Here is an 18,928-nt window from a genome sequence, read left to right as displayed (position 1 = left end):
CCCTGCCTGGCCCCTCCCGCTGCAGCCTCCAGTCCCCTGTCTGCCAGCAGCCCGACTCCTGTCGCCTCCACTCCCACGTGCTGACGGCGTGATTGGGGCCAGCGCCAGCAGCGGGTACAAGCAGCAGCTGCTGCCCTGATCACCCCTCAGGAGCAGGGGGAGATGGATAAGCCCCTCAGGGGCAATCAGAGCTGGCAGCCGCTGCTCGCACCTGCTGACAGCGACCGGGACCGGCGCTGGGCACCGGCAGCAGGTGCGAGCGGCGGCTCCAGAGCCAGCAGTGGTGCAAGCAGGGCCAGCGCCAGGAGCAGGTGCAAGCACCGGGTGGGACCGTGGCGTGCGGGAGCAAAGAATTATCAGTAACTACCAGAGGTTCACCCCAATGACAGTGACCAGCACCCCGCCTTGGTCTGGCACCCCCGCTCACCTGCTCCACCATCCCACCGCAGCTGATGCCCGCCATGTTCTGCATGTGCCCCCTGGTGGTCAGTGCACATCATAGCAACTGGTTGTTCAGTTGTTCGGCTGTTCGGTCTATTTGCATATTAGGGTTTTATATATATATAAATTAGTCAGCTACTGCTGCAGAACAAACCACTGCAAACAGTGGCTTAAAATGTGTGGTTTCTCAGTTTCTATGGACCAGGAACCAGGGCATGGCTTACCTGGGCCTTCTGCAAGGTCTCTCTAGTGGCTGCAATCCAGGTGTTGACCAGAGCTGGATTTCATCTGAAAGCTCAAATGGGTAGGGATCCACATTTTTTTTAAATAAGAAAATACCAAGGCTTTATTTTGTTTCCTCACAAAGATAGCCCTGCCTGTTGGCTAAGTAGAAAGGATGTACACAGTTCTTATGAGCAAACAAGATTTACCTGCTTCAGAATGCATACCATAATGCCAAAGAAGTGATATAAAGCCAGTAATGCTCTCATCTTCATAGCAATAAAATGCAAAATAAAACAAAAAGTAAATGAACTATGCTCTATCTGGTTTGGCTCAGTGGATAGAGCGTTGGCCTGCAAACTGGAGGGTTCCGGGTTTGATTCCAGTCAAGGGTACATGCTTGGGTTGCAGGCTCGATCCCCAGGAGGGGGCGTTCAGGAGGCAGCGATCAATGATTCTCTCATCATTGATGTTTCTAGCACTCTCTCCCTCTCCCTTCCTCTCTGAAATCAATAAAAATATATTTTTTAAAAAAGTAAATGAACTAAAGAAAAAACAAAAACAAAACAAAAAAATAAAAATAAATAAATAAATAAATAAAGCGAAAAGAAAAAGAAAAAACAAACAAAAAAAGAAACAAAAAGTAAATGAACTAAATTAGTGCTGGACATTCCCACAGGGAAAAGGCAAGAGGACTTTAAATCAACCAGTGGTTTTTTTGTATATGATAAAAAGAATTCCATGAGGCTGAGCCACCTTCACTCCTGTCTCCAGCTCTCCCCACCTGAGTGAGGCATACCAGTATCGAACCCACAGAGCTGGTAGTCAGGAGCTTTTGCTTTAGAAGCCATGAGATAAGGGGGAAAGTCTTGGAGGAAGAGAAAGCCTGGCTTTGGTGAGGCACCTATGTGCATCAGTGTCACATATGGAAGTTGACAAAATACTCAGCATTAGCCTTCTGCACAAAAATAGCAAAGGGCTCAAAAGTGAAAGGCAACAAGGCGTCGTGCTGTGTGGTTGATGGGGTGGCCCAGTAAGCCTGCCTGGATCTGGAACCTGAGCAGAGTCCCGGGCATAGAACCTGGTAGGGTGATCGCCACAAGTCTTGGGCTGCTCCATGACTCATACCCATTTGTCACTGTAGCTGAAGAAAGAAATCAAGATATGGCTACTACTGTGAGACTGGGCACCGGTGGGGAGCTGACCCAGCAGTCAGCAGGCTGCCTGGGTGTGCCCTCCATTTACAATAGTGTCTTTAAACCGGCGCTGGATGTGCCTTGGAAAATTGTTGCTGGGAGCTGAGCAGGGAAACTGAACTTCACTATGCAGGTAGCGTTACGGAAGATTCCAGATGTTCTCAAAGAGCTCCAAAAGCTCCTCTGAAGTATTCTCAAACACAGCGATGCCTGCGATGGATCTGTGGTTACCACATCCTCACTAGTGTGCTTAATAAACAGATGGTTTTTATCCAGAGCTATTATTTTCCACATGTGCAGCTGACCTCTACCACCTCTGCCGAATCCTGTTGGTTAGAACCTGCCACTAGGCTAGCCTACTCCTGGGGAGTGATTGGCAAGAACCAGGGGTCCTTGGGGTACATCTCAGAGTCTGCCTGCAGCAGTCATGATGAGTAGCAGCATACTAGCCCAGCAGGCTTTGCAATGGGTAGCGCTATTTGGTAAGTGCTTGTGTGGGCTATACACTCTGGGGAGGTGCTTATGGCCCCAAGGTGGCTCCCCATGCCCTCAACTGACAGATTGAGTAAACTGAGGCTGCACTGAGCTGAGCCACTTAAGATAACCCAGGTCAGGAGAGTGGGGCAGAAATCATCTCCAGAGCAAGGACACTTGCCTGTCACCCCCTGAAAGATACTGCAGATTTAGCCCTGCAGCATGGTGGACCTTGTATACTGAAAGGGTAGGTGTGAGTCCAAGTGAATTTCAGTTTCTACCTAGTCTTTTTTTTTAATATATATATATATTTTACTGATTTCAGAGAGGGAGAGGGAGATAGAAACATCAATGATGAGAGAATCATTGATCAGCTGCCTCCTGCACACTCCCCACTGAGGATCGAGCCCGCAACCCGGGCACCAGGTGATCCAAGCTGGCTACCCAACTTGGCCCAAGCACAGACAATGGCTGAATGTCAGAATTGGAGCTTTATTTCCTTTCGGCTCACAGCAGACACGTTTGCAGAGGTGTTATATGCAATGCAATGGAGCTCATGGAGGGGGTGCAGGGGGTCCCACCCCCTCCACCGGACCCTACAGCCAGGCCTCAAGACCCTGCCTCAGCCCTGGCAGTGTCCTGGTAGCAGAAGCCTTGGTCAGCAGCCTCGGCAGGAATACAAGCCCCACCTGCCTGGTTCTTCCCTGCACTTGGCCAGGCTGGGGGTGAAGGGTCTACACAGGTGTCCCTCACTTAACCCAACCTGCAGCAGAGATCTCTGAGCTCAGAGTGGCCACCAGCTAGGGACCCGTATTTTGTTCAAGCCTGGACCTTAGAGAACTTGCATAGGAGGTACAAGATCCTCCTCAAGGGCAGCACCTAGTGGCACACAACAGCACTGCCCACTGCAAACCCTCTTCAACCCCACTAGTCCAGGGCAGTGCTCCTGAGGGTTCCCAGCCAGATGCGCTTGGAAACCAGCAGAGGCAGAGGCAGTCAAATGGGCTTCTCCCCACACAGAACAGCAGAGTCTGAGTGGGGGGTGCTAAGGAGTCCTAGGGCTCTCTGGGGAAAGGGACGCTGGGCCCATGAGCCTTTTGCGACTACGACTACTCCATGTGGTCCCTACCTAGGGATGCTGGCCTAGAGCCCTAAGAGTTCAAAAGGCAGCACTGGAGAAAGGAAGGAGGCAGGGGCTGGTAGGGCAGGGCCAGGAACTGAGGCAGGGAGGGACTCCACTGGTGGCGCTGGCACTTCAGGAACTGTGTCATGAGAAACTTGCACCTGGCATTATGAGGGAGTGAAGAGGAGATGGCCCCACACTGGGGAGGGCTACAGAGTGGATGACAGCTCTTTACTCCTGCCCCCAGCTGCTTGACCCCCAAGACCTGCCTCACCCAGGGACTTCCTAGGCCTCAAGAAAGAAACAGACCCAGCTTTTGCAGATGTTTCCTTGACTGCATCTAGGCAACATGCTTAGCCACAATGCCCTCCTACTCCCCATACTACCTCCAGACTGACACCTCCTCAAGGGCTGGGTCATCTCCTCAGCTCTGGCCATGGTGCCCAGTTCAGGGTCCAGATTGCCCCAGCAAGGAACTGGGAAGAACAGTGCTCAGAGGCCCCCTCCACCACTGACCCTGGAAGAGCCACCTCCCATCTCTAGAGGGGGATCAAGCTCGCAACCCAGGCACCAGGTGACCCAAAGCTGGCTGCCCAACCTGGCCCAAGCACAGACAACGGCTGAATGTCAGAATCCGGGCTTCATTTCCTTTCAGCTCGCAGGAGAGGCCCATATCCAGCAGAGGCCCCTCCAATTCCGAGCCCTGGGGCATGCAGGGGCCCTCAGAAACCCGCCCCGAGGCTGGGTGTGCTTGGGTGGGCAGGGAGGGCCTGAAGATGGTGACCAGGCCCTGCTCCATGCCCTCTGACCGCCCTGCAGCCCCCTAACCCAGGACATGCAGGCTGCCACCCTGCCACTGGGCCAGGCATGAACCATCTGGTCCACCATGGCCAGTCCATCTTGGAGGTACCGACCCCTTGCAGAGTTCAGAGTTCCAGAGATGACACTACCCCAGAAGCGCCGCCACCACCCCACCCCGTCACCATTATTGTGAGAATGAGAGAAAGAGAGAGAGAGAGAGAGAGAGAGAGAGAGAGAGAGAGAGAGAGAGAGAGATGTGGGGGGATTGGGGAAGCTAATCCAGAGGGAGACAGGCTGTGCAGAGGAAGCCCAGATCAGCATAGTCTTCCTGGGGCAGAGCTGGCCAAGCCCCTCCTCTCAGCAGTGAATTCTGGGCCCCATGAAGCACATCCCACCCAGTCCAGCCTCTTCCCATCTCAGCCCCAGCCGGGAACTCTCTAGAGCCAGATAATGACAGAGGGCCTGGCTCCAGAGCTGTGAAGGGGACACCCACCACCAGAACCCTCTGGGCCCACCCCCCGATGTGGCCCTAGCGGAGACCACATTCCACCTCCTGTTGCTTCTCCTGCTCCATGGCGCGTACAAGATCCTGCACAAACCGCATCTCGGAGGCCACCTGCTTGGCCAGAGCCTCGTAGCGGTTCTCAAGGCGGCTGAAGCGGCGCTTGAGCCCGCTGGCCCCTAGCAGGGCACCCTTGGCCTCCTCCTGGGCCTGCCGTTGGAGGGCCTCGGTCTTGTGTAGCTCTTGCCGCAGCCGTCGCAGGTCCTGGCCAATGCTCTCATTCTCCTCCCTGTACCAGGCCTCCTTCTCTTCATAGATGGCTGTCAGTGCCTCGATGTCCTCATGGAAGAGCCGCCGGCTGTGTTCCAGCCCACGCAGGCCCTCCTCGGCCGCCGCCACCTCCTCCAGTACCTTGGAGAAGCGCTCGAAGTTGATGTAGGTGTTGTTGGGGGGCATGCTCGAATGTGACTTGATAGTGTACTCCTTGAGGCGGGCTGTCTTCAGGCGCCGTCGCTCCGGCTTCCGGCCACTGTCTTCCCTCCGCACGTTCCGCCGCCTGATCGCCTGCAGGGGGAGAGAGAACACAGCCTGGAACAGGGGGCAGGTGGTTGACCACCGAGGGCCGCATCCAGCCCTCTGCTTGCTTTTGTAAATAAAGTTTTGTTGGCACACAGACATGCTTATTTGCATGCATATGGTCATGGTGCTTTCCTGATACGAAGGCAGAGCTAATACTGATGCCAGGGACCACAGAGCAAAAAATATAGTGATTGGCCCTTTGCAGAAGGCTGCCAACTTGGCCTAGAGGTGACCCCTTCTGAAAGTTTCTGTGGGAGGGAGCCCTGCTGCATGCATAGCGGGACCAAGGATGCCAGCGGATGCCTCGGTGCAATGGCTCTGACACCATTTCAGGGAGCACCTCAGATCCCACTGCCCAGGGCACCACTCGGGGACCCTCCCTGGATGCTGAGGGCTTGTCACAACTACCATCCCTCAGTGGGAGCAGCCCCCACCTCACCTTGATCCAGGAATGCTCCAGGCTCTGGGAGATAGTCATTCTCCTCCTGGAAAAGCACCCCCCGCCCCAGCCCTGGTTAGTCATATGTGTGCCATCTGCACCATCCTCCCCCCACAGAGCAGCGAGCAGGGAAGGGGTTTTCCAGGCTCTCCCTGCCTCAGTTCTGCTCTCAGCAGCCCGTCAAGGGCTGGCTCAGACACCTATCCCTGAGGACCCCCAACCCCTAAATTCACCCTTCCAGCCTGGCAGCAAGTCCCTGAAATGACCTTGAAATTATACACAATCCAGAGCACCCACTCTGCTAAGCCAACCACAAGGAGCCTGTCAAGGCCCCTTTGGGGGCATAGGCTCTGGGTCCTCAGTATTCCCTGAGGGATTAACAGGGTGGAGACCTAGTGCTGGGATCAAACAACAAACAACTCACAACGCAGGTACCCACAGGAGGGGCCGGGAAGGCAACAAGAATGGGCAGAATACACAGGGAGGGCTGCAGCCACAGAGAACACCTCCCTGTGAAGGGAGGCTCTGTGCTGCCAGGACTTTAGGTGGTTTTCCTAAAAAAAAAAGTAGCAATCTGGAATTTCATGTGAAACCCCAATTTTGAAGTTGGCAATGAATTAAAGCTTCTTAAGACACAGTGTGGGCCAACCTAAGCCATCCATTGCTATCTCCAGCCCAAAGCAGAAGCCAGTTACAAAGACGTGGTGACCTGGAGAGATGTCTTCTCGGCCACACCACCCCTGCTAGGGAGACTCGTTTGGCCTTCCCTACAGGGCTGCCCTGACCCCTCTGCCCGGCTGTGCTTACTTGGGGTCCTTGACAAGCAGCCGGCGAATGAAGTCCTTGGCCAGCTCACTGGTGTTGCTAAAGTACTCCTCATCGAAGTCATAGTTCACGGCTGAGATATTGGTCAGGGTCTCCTGCTTGGTCTCACCCAGGAATGGGGACGCGCCACTCAAACTGGAAGACAAACACGGGGCTGTGTCCCCTGTGTTTGTTCCATCACCAGGCTGCTGCCCGGGCTACCACCAAACTCTGAAGTGCTCACAGAGGGGCCAACAGTGGAAGGTGGACCTTGAGCCCTAACCATCCCACACATGCATTCCCCTGGACCTTCCAACCAGCCCCCCACCCCCAGCTGCCAACCAGAAGGCAGTGAGAAGTCAACACCCAGTTAGATAGATGCTAAAACCTGTGAGTGAAAATCCTTGTGGAAGCTCAAAGTATCTCTGTAGATGCACAATCTCAAAAAATCTACCCCAGAACATTTAGTGATTCCAGTGGAAAAAACAGTCACTTTCCAAGAGAAGCTTGGCTGATGCCACCTAGCACACGGCCAAGGTAGGCATCACTGGTGATGACGCAGGTGTCACCTGCCTTCCTGATACTCTGCACTGAGTGGGCCACACCACCACCCCTGTGGGGCTCTGGGCAATTGACACTGACTTATGGTAGAAAACATATTTGGTCTTCAGCCTGGTCTGGATACATGGCTCCCATAATCCTTGGAATTTCCTAAAACATAATGATGGGGGGGCAGCAGGAAGTGTCAGGCGGGTACTCACAGGATATAGGTGATGACGCCAATGCTCCTAGAAGAGGACACATGAGAAGAGAAAGGTCAGCTTAGCTGTGGGGTGCAGCACCCTAACTCCCAGAGTTTCTACAGGGCAGGGGCCCAGAGCCCACATGGGGGCGCTATAAGCCCAAGGCTCTTGGGCCAGCTGGGCAACAGGTCTGTCAGCCCACAGGTCTGTCAGCCCCGCTCCCCTTCTCCTGTCCTGGGGTCTCAGGACTGGCTATTTAAACACCTTTGGCCACACCCTCCTGTCAAGGCTCAAAGGAGCCACAGTGAGGGCAGGGCAAACAGCACCATGGCCCCACAGTCCCTGCAGATCTGGGACCCAGTATAGGGCCAGCAGGATCGGCAAACTATTTTTTGTGTTGTTGTTTTTTTTATAGAAAAGCAAGCAATAATGTATTGACCACAGCAAACACACACTTGGGACAGTGAAACAAGGACCATTTCCCCCCTGCTTATAAATCTCATGGGGTCCCTTAGAGATTAGGGGATACGTGCCTGTGGGGGAAGGAGGAGAAGGGAATGGCACAGGTATGCTCCCGGAGGGAGAACATGCTGGGACCTTCATTTTCAGGGGTTTTTAAAGGCTGGGCATTTAGGGGAGGTGTTAGGGGAGAATCAATAGACTATTCATCAACTTTATGCAGATGTACCAAAATGAGATTTATTCCCTTAATTTGTCTACCGTTTGGTTGTGGCTGGAAAATGGCACTAATTGGATTTCTGTTATCTGTCTCCCTGAATAGGATGATTTAAGCTATTTACCCTCTGGTTGGGGAGGAGAAGTGCAAACCATTTACTCTTTTTGTTTTTCCCCCACCAAACTTTTCATTTACTCTTAAGTGTCCTTGTTTTAAGGAAGATAGGATTTACTAGGTGGCTGCAAACTGCTATTGATCTGTCTTAGTTTCCCTATTCCGCCTGTCCTGGCATTTTCCTAGCTTCTTACTATTCTATAACATCTTTACATGCTCTTCCTTCTGTGTCCTAATCTTCTTTTCTTATAAGGACACCAGCCATAATGGTTAGGGCCTACCCTAATGACCTCATTTTATTTCTTTATAGACACTATCCCCAAAGAGGAGATACCGAAGTTAGAATTTCTACATACGAATTTTGGAGGAATACAATTTAGCCTGTAACAGTCACTAAAAACAAGAAAAGCCTGAGAAATTGTGACAACCAAGACAAGACTAAAGACACATGACAACTTAATGTCACATGGTATCCTAAATGGGATCCTGGGACACAAAAACACTGGGTTAAAAATTAGGAAATATGAGTAAACATAGACTTTAGTTAATAATAATGTATCAATATTGTGTCCATTAATAATGTATCCAGCCATAACCAGTTTGGCTCTGTGGATAGAGCGTCGGCCTGCGGACTGAAGGGTCCCAGGTTCGATTCCGGTCAAGGGCATGTACCTTGGTTGCGGGCACATCCCCAGTAGGGGGTGTGCAGGAGGCAGCTGGTCGATGTTTCTCTCTCATCAATGTTTCTAACTCTCCCTCTCCCTTCCTCTCTGTAAAAAATCAATAAAATATTTTTTAAAAAAATAAAAAATAATGTGTCCATTAATTGTGCGACAAATAAATCATACTAATGCACGTTAATAACAGGAGAAACTGTGTATGTAATGGGGATTTGGGGTGATTATTTGGGAATTCTGTACTATCTTCTTAATTTTTCTGTAAATCAAAATCTGTTATATCCCAGCCGGTATGCTCAGTGGCTGAGCATCAACCTGTGAACCAGGAGGTCACGGTTTGATTCCTAGTCAGGGCGTATGCCCAGGTTGCAATCTCACTCCCCAGTGCGGTTGTGCAGGAGGCAACCGATCAATGCTTCTCTCTCATCACTGATGTTTCTATTTCTCTCTACCTCTCTCTTCCTCTCTGAAATCAATAAAAATATATATTTTTTAAAAACTGTTCTAAAAAATAAAGCCTATTAGTTTTAAAAAATATATAGTCTCAAGAACATCTTAAAAGAACTAATTTACTGTTACTTTCAATATAGCCCCAGGATGCTTTACAAAGTAGTCACACAAATGAGTCCTTAGATAGTGTTCTGGTTTGTTCTTATTGCTTTTGCCTTGCTGCACTCTAATCAGAAATTCCAAGTTATTTTGCTCTTTTATGAAATAACCACCGACAATCAAAATTTGTCAATTGCCCATGATGATGTTCAGATGACAATAATATCCACCACAGGACAATACAACCAAAACATTGGACACTGCCTCTTTCACTAGTGAAACTTAACACATAATGCCCATCACTGGACAAAACAAGAAAAATACAAACTAAGGAAGCTAATTACAGTTAACAGAACGCATGTGCCCTTGGCTATGCCTGCGTAGTCAGAGCTGCACAGCGCAAATGGTCCAGGTCCGGGTCCTCCTCCTCGCCCCCCCGCCCCCCCCCCCCCCCCCCCCGCTGCACCCCGCTCCCCACAGTGGGTTCAGACAGCGCATGTACAGTGCTTAACAGCAGGTCAGGAGCCCAAGAATTAGTCCCTTCTCATCTTAGAAGAAAACTCTCCTAGTTAAGAGAAACGGGTCATGAGCATACTCCTTCATGAAGAGGACTGGTTTGACTCACCAAGTCAGGCAGACGTCGGGGCTTTGGGGGATGAGGTTCCAGCAGTAGCGCCAAGCAGCATAAGCAGCCTACATGTTTTAAGTTACGCTACCTTTGCCACAGAAACCGAGAAGGTTGTAACGCCCCGGCCAGTCCCACGTGTGATTGTTTTCCACCACTTACTCACTGTGGATACGGAACACAGTTGCCGCCACCATTCCTGTAATGCCTCTCCACCCCTTTCCCAAACTGTTTTTATAGAGGGTCAGACAGTGAGCATTTCAGGGCATTGTGAATATTTATGGGCCACTAATGGTCTGTCGCATATTTGTCTGCTTTTTTTTTTTATCCTCACCCGAGGACGAGGACATTTTCCATTGATTTTTAGGGAGAGTGGAAGAGAGAGGGAAAGACAGAGAGAAATATCGATGTGAGAGAAACGCATCGATTGGTTGACTCCTGTACAAGCCCTGACCAGGGCCCGGCCAGGGAGGAGCCTGCAACTGAGGTACGTACCCTGATCGGAATCGAACCCAGGACCCTTCAGTCCTCAGGCCAACACTCTATCCCTGAGCCAAACCGGCTAGGGCTCTGCTGTTTTTAATGCCCCTTTAAAAAAAACTGAGACCACCACCCGAGCTCCTAGGCCTGTTCTGGCCACTGGGCTGCACTTTGCTGAACCCTATTCGAAGGCAATGGTCCATCCTACCTATGCCCCACAGCACCAAGACCACGGGATGGGCAATGCCCCAGGCTGTAGCTCCTGGGGATGAGCAGGGGGAGATTCCACAAGGAGCGGTCCCAGGTGTGTATGCTGGACTCAGCACTGGGCAGCTCTGGGTCCCCAAAGCTACCCCTGACTCACCACATGTCCGCCTCCAGACCTAGGGGTTCATAGTTGACAATCTCAGGAGCTGCAGGGACAGGGAAACAGAAGGCACAGGGTCAGGAACTGGTTGCATCTAAGGCCACACTGGGCACATAGCCAAGGGAAGCGGTACAGTTCCCCCCCACCTCTGAAGTGGTCACTCGGGAAAACACCCACAAATACACAGGCAGGGCCAGTTCTGAAGCAGGAAGGTTGGGACAGTGACAGCACCAACCCAAGGTCTTTTTGTTATTGTTAATCCTCACCCGAGAATATATTTTTCCATTGATTTTTAGAGAGAGTGGAAAGGAAGGAGGGAGGGAGGAGGAGGAAGGAAAGAGAGAGAGAGAAAGAAAGAGAGAGAGAGAGAGAGAGAGAGAGAGAGAGAGAGAGAGAGAGAGAAACTGGATTGGTTGCCTCCCTCAAGTGCCCCCACCTGGGCCAAGGGATTGAACCTACAACCCAGGAATGTGCCCTTGATCAGGAATCGAACCTGCAACCCTTTGGTGCGTGGGTCAATGCTCTAAACACTGAGGTCTTGAGCTTCCCCTTGCCCAATGCCAGGGCACCTGAGGGCAGTGAGTCAGACATCCAGGGACCAGGCCCAACTCACCCTACACTGCTGGAAATCCTTGAATACACCTCCTACCCAAGCCCCAGCCCCTGTTGCACCAGGCAGGGCCTTACCAACAAATTCTGGGGTGCCAAAGATGTTTTTGAACTCGTTCCCGGCTTCAATCTTGTGAGCGATGCCAAAGTCAATAAGCTTGATTCGTGGGTTGGGCACGTTCTTGTCTAGGAGCATGATGTTTTCGGGCTGGGTTGGGGAAGGGAGAGCAGGGCAGTGGGAGGAGGATCTGCTGCTTCTGCTGGCCTGGCATCTCTGGGACAGCACCTGGAATTTCCCTAGGCACCCCCCAACTCCCAGCCCGTGGGGTGTGGGCAGGCTGATGCCACCCTGAGGGTCCAGGCCTGAGCAGGTCCCTCTCCTCAACTTCCAGAGCATCACAGGTCCAGGAGGTGCCCATGAAAGTAGAACCCTCTCTTGAGCCCCCATCCTCACCTGTGCCGGCCAGCCAGGCTGGTCCAGAGCTTCCCAGTGGGGCTTACCTTGAGGTCAAAGTGGGCGATGCGCTTGGAGTGTAGGTAGTGAACGCCATCCAGGATCTGCTTAAGGAACTGAGTGGCCTCGTCCTCTGTCAGTGACTCCTTCTCGGCCAAGAAATCAAAGAGCTCCCCACCAGAAACCAGCTCCAGGATGAGCACCACATCGGTCTTATTCTCAAAGATGTCATGTAGTGTGATGATGTTGGGGTGCCGAATCTCCCGCAGGATGTTCACCTCCCGCTCGATCTCCTCCCGGCTGACCCCCCGCCGGCTGGATGACAGGCGGCGTTTCTTGATGAACTTGGCTGCATACTCCTTCCCAGTGCCCTTCTGCCGGCATTTCCGCACAATGGCAAACTGGCCGCTGCAGGGACAGAGGGGGAAGGGAGGTGATCAGAGCATCAAGAGGGACCTAGGCCCGCCACCATCTCCTGGGGCACCATGTAGATGCAAGTCCCCACTGCGTCCAAGGTGTACCCAGTAGGTATGCTGCTATGTGAGTGCAAAGCACACAAGACACAATGGCTGCCTGGCATTTTTTGCAACAGTGAAAAAAATAAAAACAGCTCAATGTTTACCAAGAGAGAACTGAAATCCATCATGGAAGTAAATCCAGTGGAATTTTACACCATCATGAAAAAGAATGAAGGCGACTCTTTAAGCTCAGTGAAAAAACACACCTGCAAAATGACACATAGAATGAGATCTTTTTTTTTTTAATATATTTTATTGATTTTTTACAGAGAGGAAGAGAGAGGGATAGAGAGTTAGAAACATCGATGAGAGAGAAACATCGATCAGCTGCCTCCCGCACACCCCCCACTGGGGATGTGCCCGCAACCAAGGCACATGCCCTTGACCGGAACCGAACCCGGGACCCTTGAGTCCGCAGGCCGACGCTCTATCCACTGAGCCAAACCGGTTTCGGCAGAATGAGATCTTTTTGTTTAAAAATGGTATATATTGTATCCATAGATACAGATATATTTATGTATGTATATGTAGAAAATAAGGTCTGAAAGACACACACCAAGCTGTTAACAATAGCCATCTCTGAGAATTGGGATGGAGGAAATAAGGGCAGCAAAGAGGGTTTCTTATTTATTTGATACAATTCCATACTGATTCAACTTTTTATAGTATATTTCATTATTTTAAAAACCTAAGAAAAAAGACAATGCCTTCAAGAGAGCTTCTTATTTAACAGGCAGATTGAAAGAAATGCACACATTTTCTTGTTTCTTGTTTGTTGATTTTATAGAGAGAGGGGAAGGGAGAGACTGATTTGCTGTTCTACTTATTTATGCATTATTTGATTGATTCTTGTATGTGCCCTGACTGGGGATCCAATTTGCAACCTTGGAGTATTGGGATGGCACTAACCAACTGAGCTACCTGGCCAGGGTCAAAAATGCACACAACTTTCAAAACAAGAGAAGAGTGAGGATGCGGAGAAATTAGAATGGTCACACACAGCTGGTGGGAACGCAAAACGGGGCACCTTCTGTGGAAAAGTCTGGTGGTTCCTCAAATGGTTAACACAGAATTACCATCTGACCTAGCAATTCCACTCCCAGGTATGTATCTAAGAGAAATGAAAACATGTGTCCACACAAAAACCTGCACACAAATGTTCATAGCAGCATGATTCCCAACAGCCAAAAGATGGAAACAACACATGTTTCTGTCCATCAACACATGAACAGATGTGGTCCATCCACACAGGGGAACATTACCTATGTAGATGGACCTTGAAATCATGACGCTCCGTGAGAGAAGCCAGACACAAAAGGCCACACAGTGTGTGATTCTATTTATGCGAAATGGGAACAGGCAAATTCACAGAGACAGAACTGGGATAGTGGTTGTCAGGGGCTGGGGAAAGGGGATGGGTGACTGCTAACGGGGAGATTAAATGTTCTAAAAATAGTCTTGATGGTTGCAGAACACTGTGAATGTACTGAAGATCATGAAATTATGCGTTTTAAATGAGTAAACTGTATGCTATGTTAATTATATCTGAAGAGCATATTTTTTCCATTGATTTTTAGAGAGAGTGGAAGAGAGGGGAAGAGAGAGAACATCGATGTGAGAGAGACACATCGATTGGTTGCCTCCACACACACCCCAAACAGGGCCGGGGATCGAGCCTGCAACCGAGGTACATACCCTTGACCGGAATCGAACCTGGGACCCTTCAATACACACTAATGCTTTATCCACTGAACCAAATTGGCTAGGGCAAGATAGCTGTTATTTAAAAGAGAGATAAATTCTATGTACTGCACTCCAGAGAGCTATCCAATGTCCAAACTATTGTTTTAAAATATATTTTTATTGATTTCAGAGAGGAAGGGAGAGGGAGAAATAGAATATCAATAATGAGAATCATTGCTCAGCTGCCTCCTGCTCAGACTGATGCTCTATCCACTGAGCCAAACCGGCGAGGGTCAATGTCCAAACTATTTTGCTACCTGGGAACTTAGTTACATTATCTTGCTTTAACTCAGAAGTTGACTAAAAATGGCCAAACAGTAAATATATTAAGCTGTATGGGCCACATACACAATTGTGGTCTCTGTCACAATCTTTCTGTGTTCTTACAACCCTTTAAAAAAATAAAAAAGTTGCCAAAACCGGTTTGGCTCAGTGGATAGAGCATCGGCCTGTGGACTCAAGGGTCCCAGGTTCGATTCCGGTCAAGGGCATGTACCTTGGTTGCGGGCACATCCCCAGTAGGGGGTGTGCAGGAGGCAGCTGATCGATGTTTCTCTCTCATCAATGTTTCTAACTCTCTATCCCTCTCTCTTCCTCTCTGTAAAAAATCAATAAAATATATTTTAAAAAAATAAAAAATAAAAAAGCACCCTGGCCAGTGTTGCTCAGTAGTTAGATTGTTAGGGCGTGTGCAGGAGGCAACCAATGTGTCTCACTCACATTGATGTTTCTCTCTCTCTCCCTCCCTCCCTCCTTCCTACTCTCTCTAAAAATCAATGGAGCCCAGCTGGTGTGGCTCAGTGGTTGAACATCTACCTATGGACCAGGAGGTCACGATTCGATTCCTGGTCAGGGCACGATTCCAGGTTGTGGGCTTGTTCCCCAATGGCGGGCATAAAGGAGGCTGCCAATCAATGATTCTCTCTCATTATTGATGTTTCTATCGCTCTCTCCCTCTCCCTTCCTCTCTGAAATCAATTTAAAAAAAAAAAAGAACTCAGATGTCCAAAGGACAACTACAATTTATACAAGTTGCAACGTGGTATGCAGTGATATGTGTCATTAATCCTTCACTTCATTTATCGCTGAGAATGTTCTGGACCAGTGGTCTGCAAACTCATTAGTCAACAGAGCCAAATATCAACAGTACAACGATTGAAATTTCTTTTGAGAGCCAAATTTTTTAAACTTAAACTTCTTCTAACACCACTTCTTCAAAACAGACTCGCCCAGGCTGTGGTATTTTATGGAAGAGCCACACTCAAGGGGCCAAAGAGCCGCATGTGGCTCGCGAGCCGCAGTTTGCCGACCACGGTTCTGGACCATTACATACAGTGGTGCTGTCCAAGGTAGCAGCCACTGGCCACACAGCAGCTGTCAGACCCGTGCAAATTGAAATGTGCTGTGAGCATACAATACACACTAGATTTCAAAGGCTTCATATAAAAAAAAAAAAAGTGAGCCCAGCTGGTACGGCTTAGTGGTTGAGTGTCAACTTATGAACCAGGAGGTCATGGTTCAAATCCTGGTCAGGGCACATGCCTGGGTTGCCAGCTCGATCCCCAATGGGAGGTATGCAGGAGGCAGCCGATCAATGACTCTCTCTCATCACTGATGTTTCTATCTCTCTCCCTCTCCCTTCCTCTCTGAAATCCATAAAAATCCATAAAAATACATATTTTTTAAAGTGATAAAAGTTTTCACTAATGATTTTATAGCGATTACAAGCAAAATGATAATCGTTTGATCAACCAGGTTAAATAAGGTATGTCGTTAAAATTATTAAAATAAATTTTTTATGTATTTCTTTATTGATTTGAGAGGAAGGGAAAGGAAGAGAGATAAAAAACATCAATGATGAATGCAATACTTTAAACAATAAAATAAACTGTAAAAAAAAAACAACATCAATGATGAGAGAGAATCATTGATCGGCTGCCTCCTGCACACCCCCTACTGGGGCTCAAGCTCACAACCAGGGCATGAGCCCTTGGCTCAAATCGAACCGGGACCCTTCAATCCGCAGGCGGACACTCTATCCACTGAGCAAAACAAGCTAGGGCCGTGGTCGGCAAACTGTGGCTCGCGAGCCACATGTGGCTCTTTGGCCCCTTGAGTGTGGCTCTTCCACAAAATACTACGGCCTGGGTGAGTCTATTTTGAAGAAGTGGCGTTAGAAGAAGTTTAAGTTTAAAACATTTGGCTCTCAAAAGAAATTTCAATCGTTGTACTGTTGATATTTGGCTCTGTTGACTAATGAGTTTGCCAACCACTGGGCTAGGGCATAAAATTATTAAAATTGACACAGCTTTAAAATTTTCAATTAAACTTCAATAAATTTCCTATGTGGCTCACATTATACAAGTTGCCTAGCTCTTTTGTTGTTTTTTCATTGACTTTTAGAGAGAGGGGAATGGGGGGGGGGGGGGAGACATCAATGTGAGAAAGAAAAATCATTCATTTGCCTCCTACACACACCCCAACCGAGGCCAAGGAATGAACCTGAAACTTAGGTATGTGCCCTGACTGGGAACTGATTGTGAGGCTTTTTGGTGTACGGGATGATGCTCCAACCAACTGAGCCACACTAACCAGGGCTGCCTGGCTCTTTCAATGGCTGCACAATATTCCACCCACCGATGAAGGGGCTGTGATAACCACTAAAGAGGCTTCCCATTTTTTGCTCATATAAAATATAGCAACTATTCCTGTTTCCAGGTCATTGGGCCATGTATGTATATATTCCCACTGAATTAATTCAGTGGAATCGGTGAGTTAAAGGGAATATACATAGGACATTTTGCTGATTTTTACCAAACAACCCTCAGCAGGAGATTCTCATACATTTTCAACAATAAAGTTTGAGATTGGGAGGCAGGGGGAGGGAGAGACTTCATTCCCTACCACTCAAAACATAAAATTCCTAAAGGAGAGACTTCAGAATCCCAAAGGAGCCTGCAAAGGCCTGATGCAGGCCTCAGTTATTTACATTCCCTTCTGGTGACATCATGGGGCCTTGGCCAGCAGCAAACTCACCAAATAAGGTTTCAGGCTGGGGATGGGGGGGTGGGGGGAGGTGGGGAGGGTGCCTGGCTGGTCTGGGGCAAGTGGGGGAGCAAACGCCCAAGGGACACTCCAAGGTCCAGCCAGGCAGGAAATCAGCTGCCTGGCTGGCAAGGGAAACCTCCTCTCTCTCCCATAAGAATGCTACACAATTGGCAGGAGATTGGGCCCAGGCAGGAGGCCTTCCCTGGAAATGCCAAGAGCTGGGAGACTCCAGTACTCCCCGTAAGAGAGGATTAAAGAGAGGGAGACCTCTACCAACTAAACCTGCTAATAGCTACACATGCCAGGCATTGTGTTAGGTGCCATATGTACTCAATTATGTTTCTTCCCAAAGGAAATGCTCGAAGGATGTCAGAGCAAGGACTCCCAGCCGGGATGTCTGATTCCAAAGCCCAAACTCATTCCACCAGCACAAGAACTTGACTCACTCCTTGGAGGGTAGGATACAGGACATAAGGGGACATACTGTCCAGAAAACCCCAGAGTGCCTTTCTCCTACCCCGGAGCCTTGTCAGAGGGGCCTGCTCACCTGCCCAGCTCCTCCCCCATCTCATAATGGTCTTCCACATCTTCCTGCCTGAATGTGGACATGGTAGCCGGTCTGCCTTCCAGCACCTTCCGCGCCAGTGGAAGCCCAGTCACTGCAGCCTGGGGACAGGACCTCGGGAAGTCCCCTACCAAGTGACCCTGGAGGAGACAGGGTAATAGGGAAGAAAGAGTGAGATGCTAGCCATAATTCCCGGCAAACACAGCAACCTGCTCACCAACCATAGGTTTCACATCACTCCAAGCTGAAGTTCCACGGTTTCTAGGAAGGGCACTTGCATGTGTCATCTCATTTTGACACCAAACAACCCAAAAGGTCGCGGAGTCAGTCAGCCCCCCTGTGCCACCTTGCTCCCATCACTCCCACCAGCCATATACCTCCTTACACACTGCCCTAGCCTTTCTCTGCCTCACACCCCTAGGCTTCTCCCAGAGCCCCCACACATCCCTAAAAGTTCCCCCACATACGTCACAGCCCCAAACCCTGAACTCCCTCACTCCCTGCCCAACTTCCTAGTTCTAGCCTCAACACGCTCCCATCCTTCCTGCCCATCAGCAATCTCAACTCCTCTTCGTCCTTACCCATTTCCCCCCACACCTCAGCTAGTCTCTTAAGACCCTCCTCAGCGGTGTGCTCCCCAAGTCTTGAATTCCCCAGGAAATGGGCAATGGCTTCCAAACTCTTGCAAGCCTCCTACCTACCCATTCTTGCCTAACCCTGACTTTCACCGTCCTAGCAAGACTAACCTCTTCCCTCTCCTCAAAGGCACCCCTCCTGGTATGAAAGGCCTCCACCCCTGTCTCCTTCACCCCAATCGGGACCCGCAAAGGATCAATCTGTCTTCTCCATTGTCCTTCGCCCCCAACCTACGCGTAAGCTCCAAGGTAGACCCTGATAGCCCCCTTCATAGATAGCTCCAAGGGTCCCAACCCGTAATGTCTCTGCTCAAGCTACCCCGAGGCCGCCACGCCCCTCGCAGGCCCGGACCCAGACCCTTTACCGCTCTCCAAACGCCCCATCCAGACCTCCCCAAGTGTTCTCCATACCCGCAGACCTCGAATGGAATCCGCTCTTCACCTCCCACAGCTCGGAGCCCCGCCGTTCCCTGCGCCGCGCTGATCCCCGTAACGCGCTGACCCGCGCCGACGTCACCGCGTCTGTCAGTGCCCGGCCCTGGGA

The 18,928-nt window shown here is 50.0% G+C and overlaps 1 protein-coding gene across 2 annotated transcripts; it reads right to left on the bottom strand.

Annotated features, from left to right (window-relative positions):
* Positions 1–1,299: 1,299 nt before the first annotated feature.
* Positions 1,300–18,890, bottom strand: DAPK3 (death associated protein kinase 3). Of its 2 annotated transcripts, none has more exons than XM_079771554.1 (9): positions 18,796–18,890; positions 17,732–17,889; positions 11,923–12,283; positions 11,500–11,629; positions 10,810–10,858; positions 7,343–7,369; positions 6,585–6,737; positions 5,778–5,823; positions 1,300–5,323 (listed from the first exon to the last, which is right to left on the bottom strand). In XM_079771554.1, the coding sequence occupies exons 2-9, from the start codon at positions 17,791–17,793 to the stop codon at positions 4,787–4,789; spliced, it is 1,365 nt and encodes a 454-aa protein (XP_079627680.1). In that variant the 5' UTR covers positions 17,794–17,889; positions 18,796–18,890; the 3' UTR covers positions 1,300–4,786. The 2 variants fall into 2 exon arrangements, with proteins under 2 accessions (XP_079627680.1, XP_079627681.1); XM_079771555.1 differs by having other exon boundaries at positions 18,804–18,890.
* Positions 18,891–18,928: the final 38 nt, after the last annotated feature.

Source organism: Cnephaeus nilssonii, assembly GCF_951640355.1.
Source record: "Cnephaeus nilssonii genome assembly, chromosome: 5".
Classification (NCBI taxonomy): Eukaryota; Metazoa; Chordata; class Mammalia; order Chiroptera; family Vespertilionidae; genus Cnephaeus; species Cnephaeus nilssonii.
Note: the sequence above shows the minus strand (reverse complement) of the source record. Positions and strands in the feature narration are given on the sequence as shown.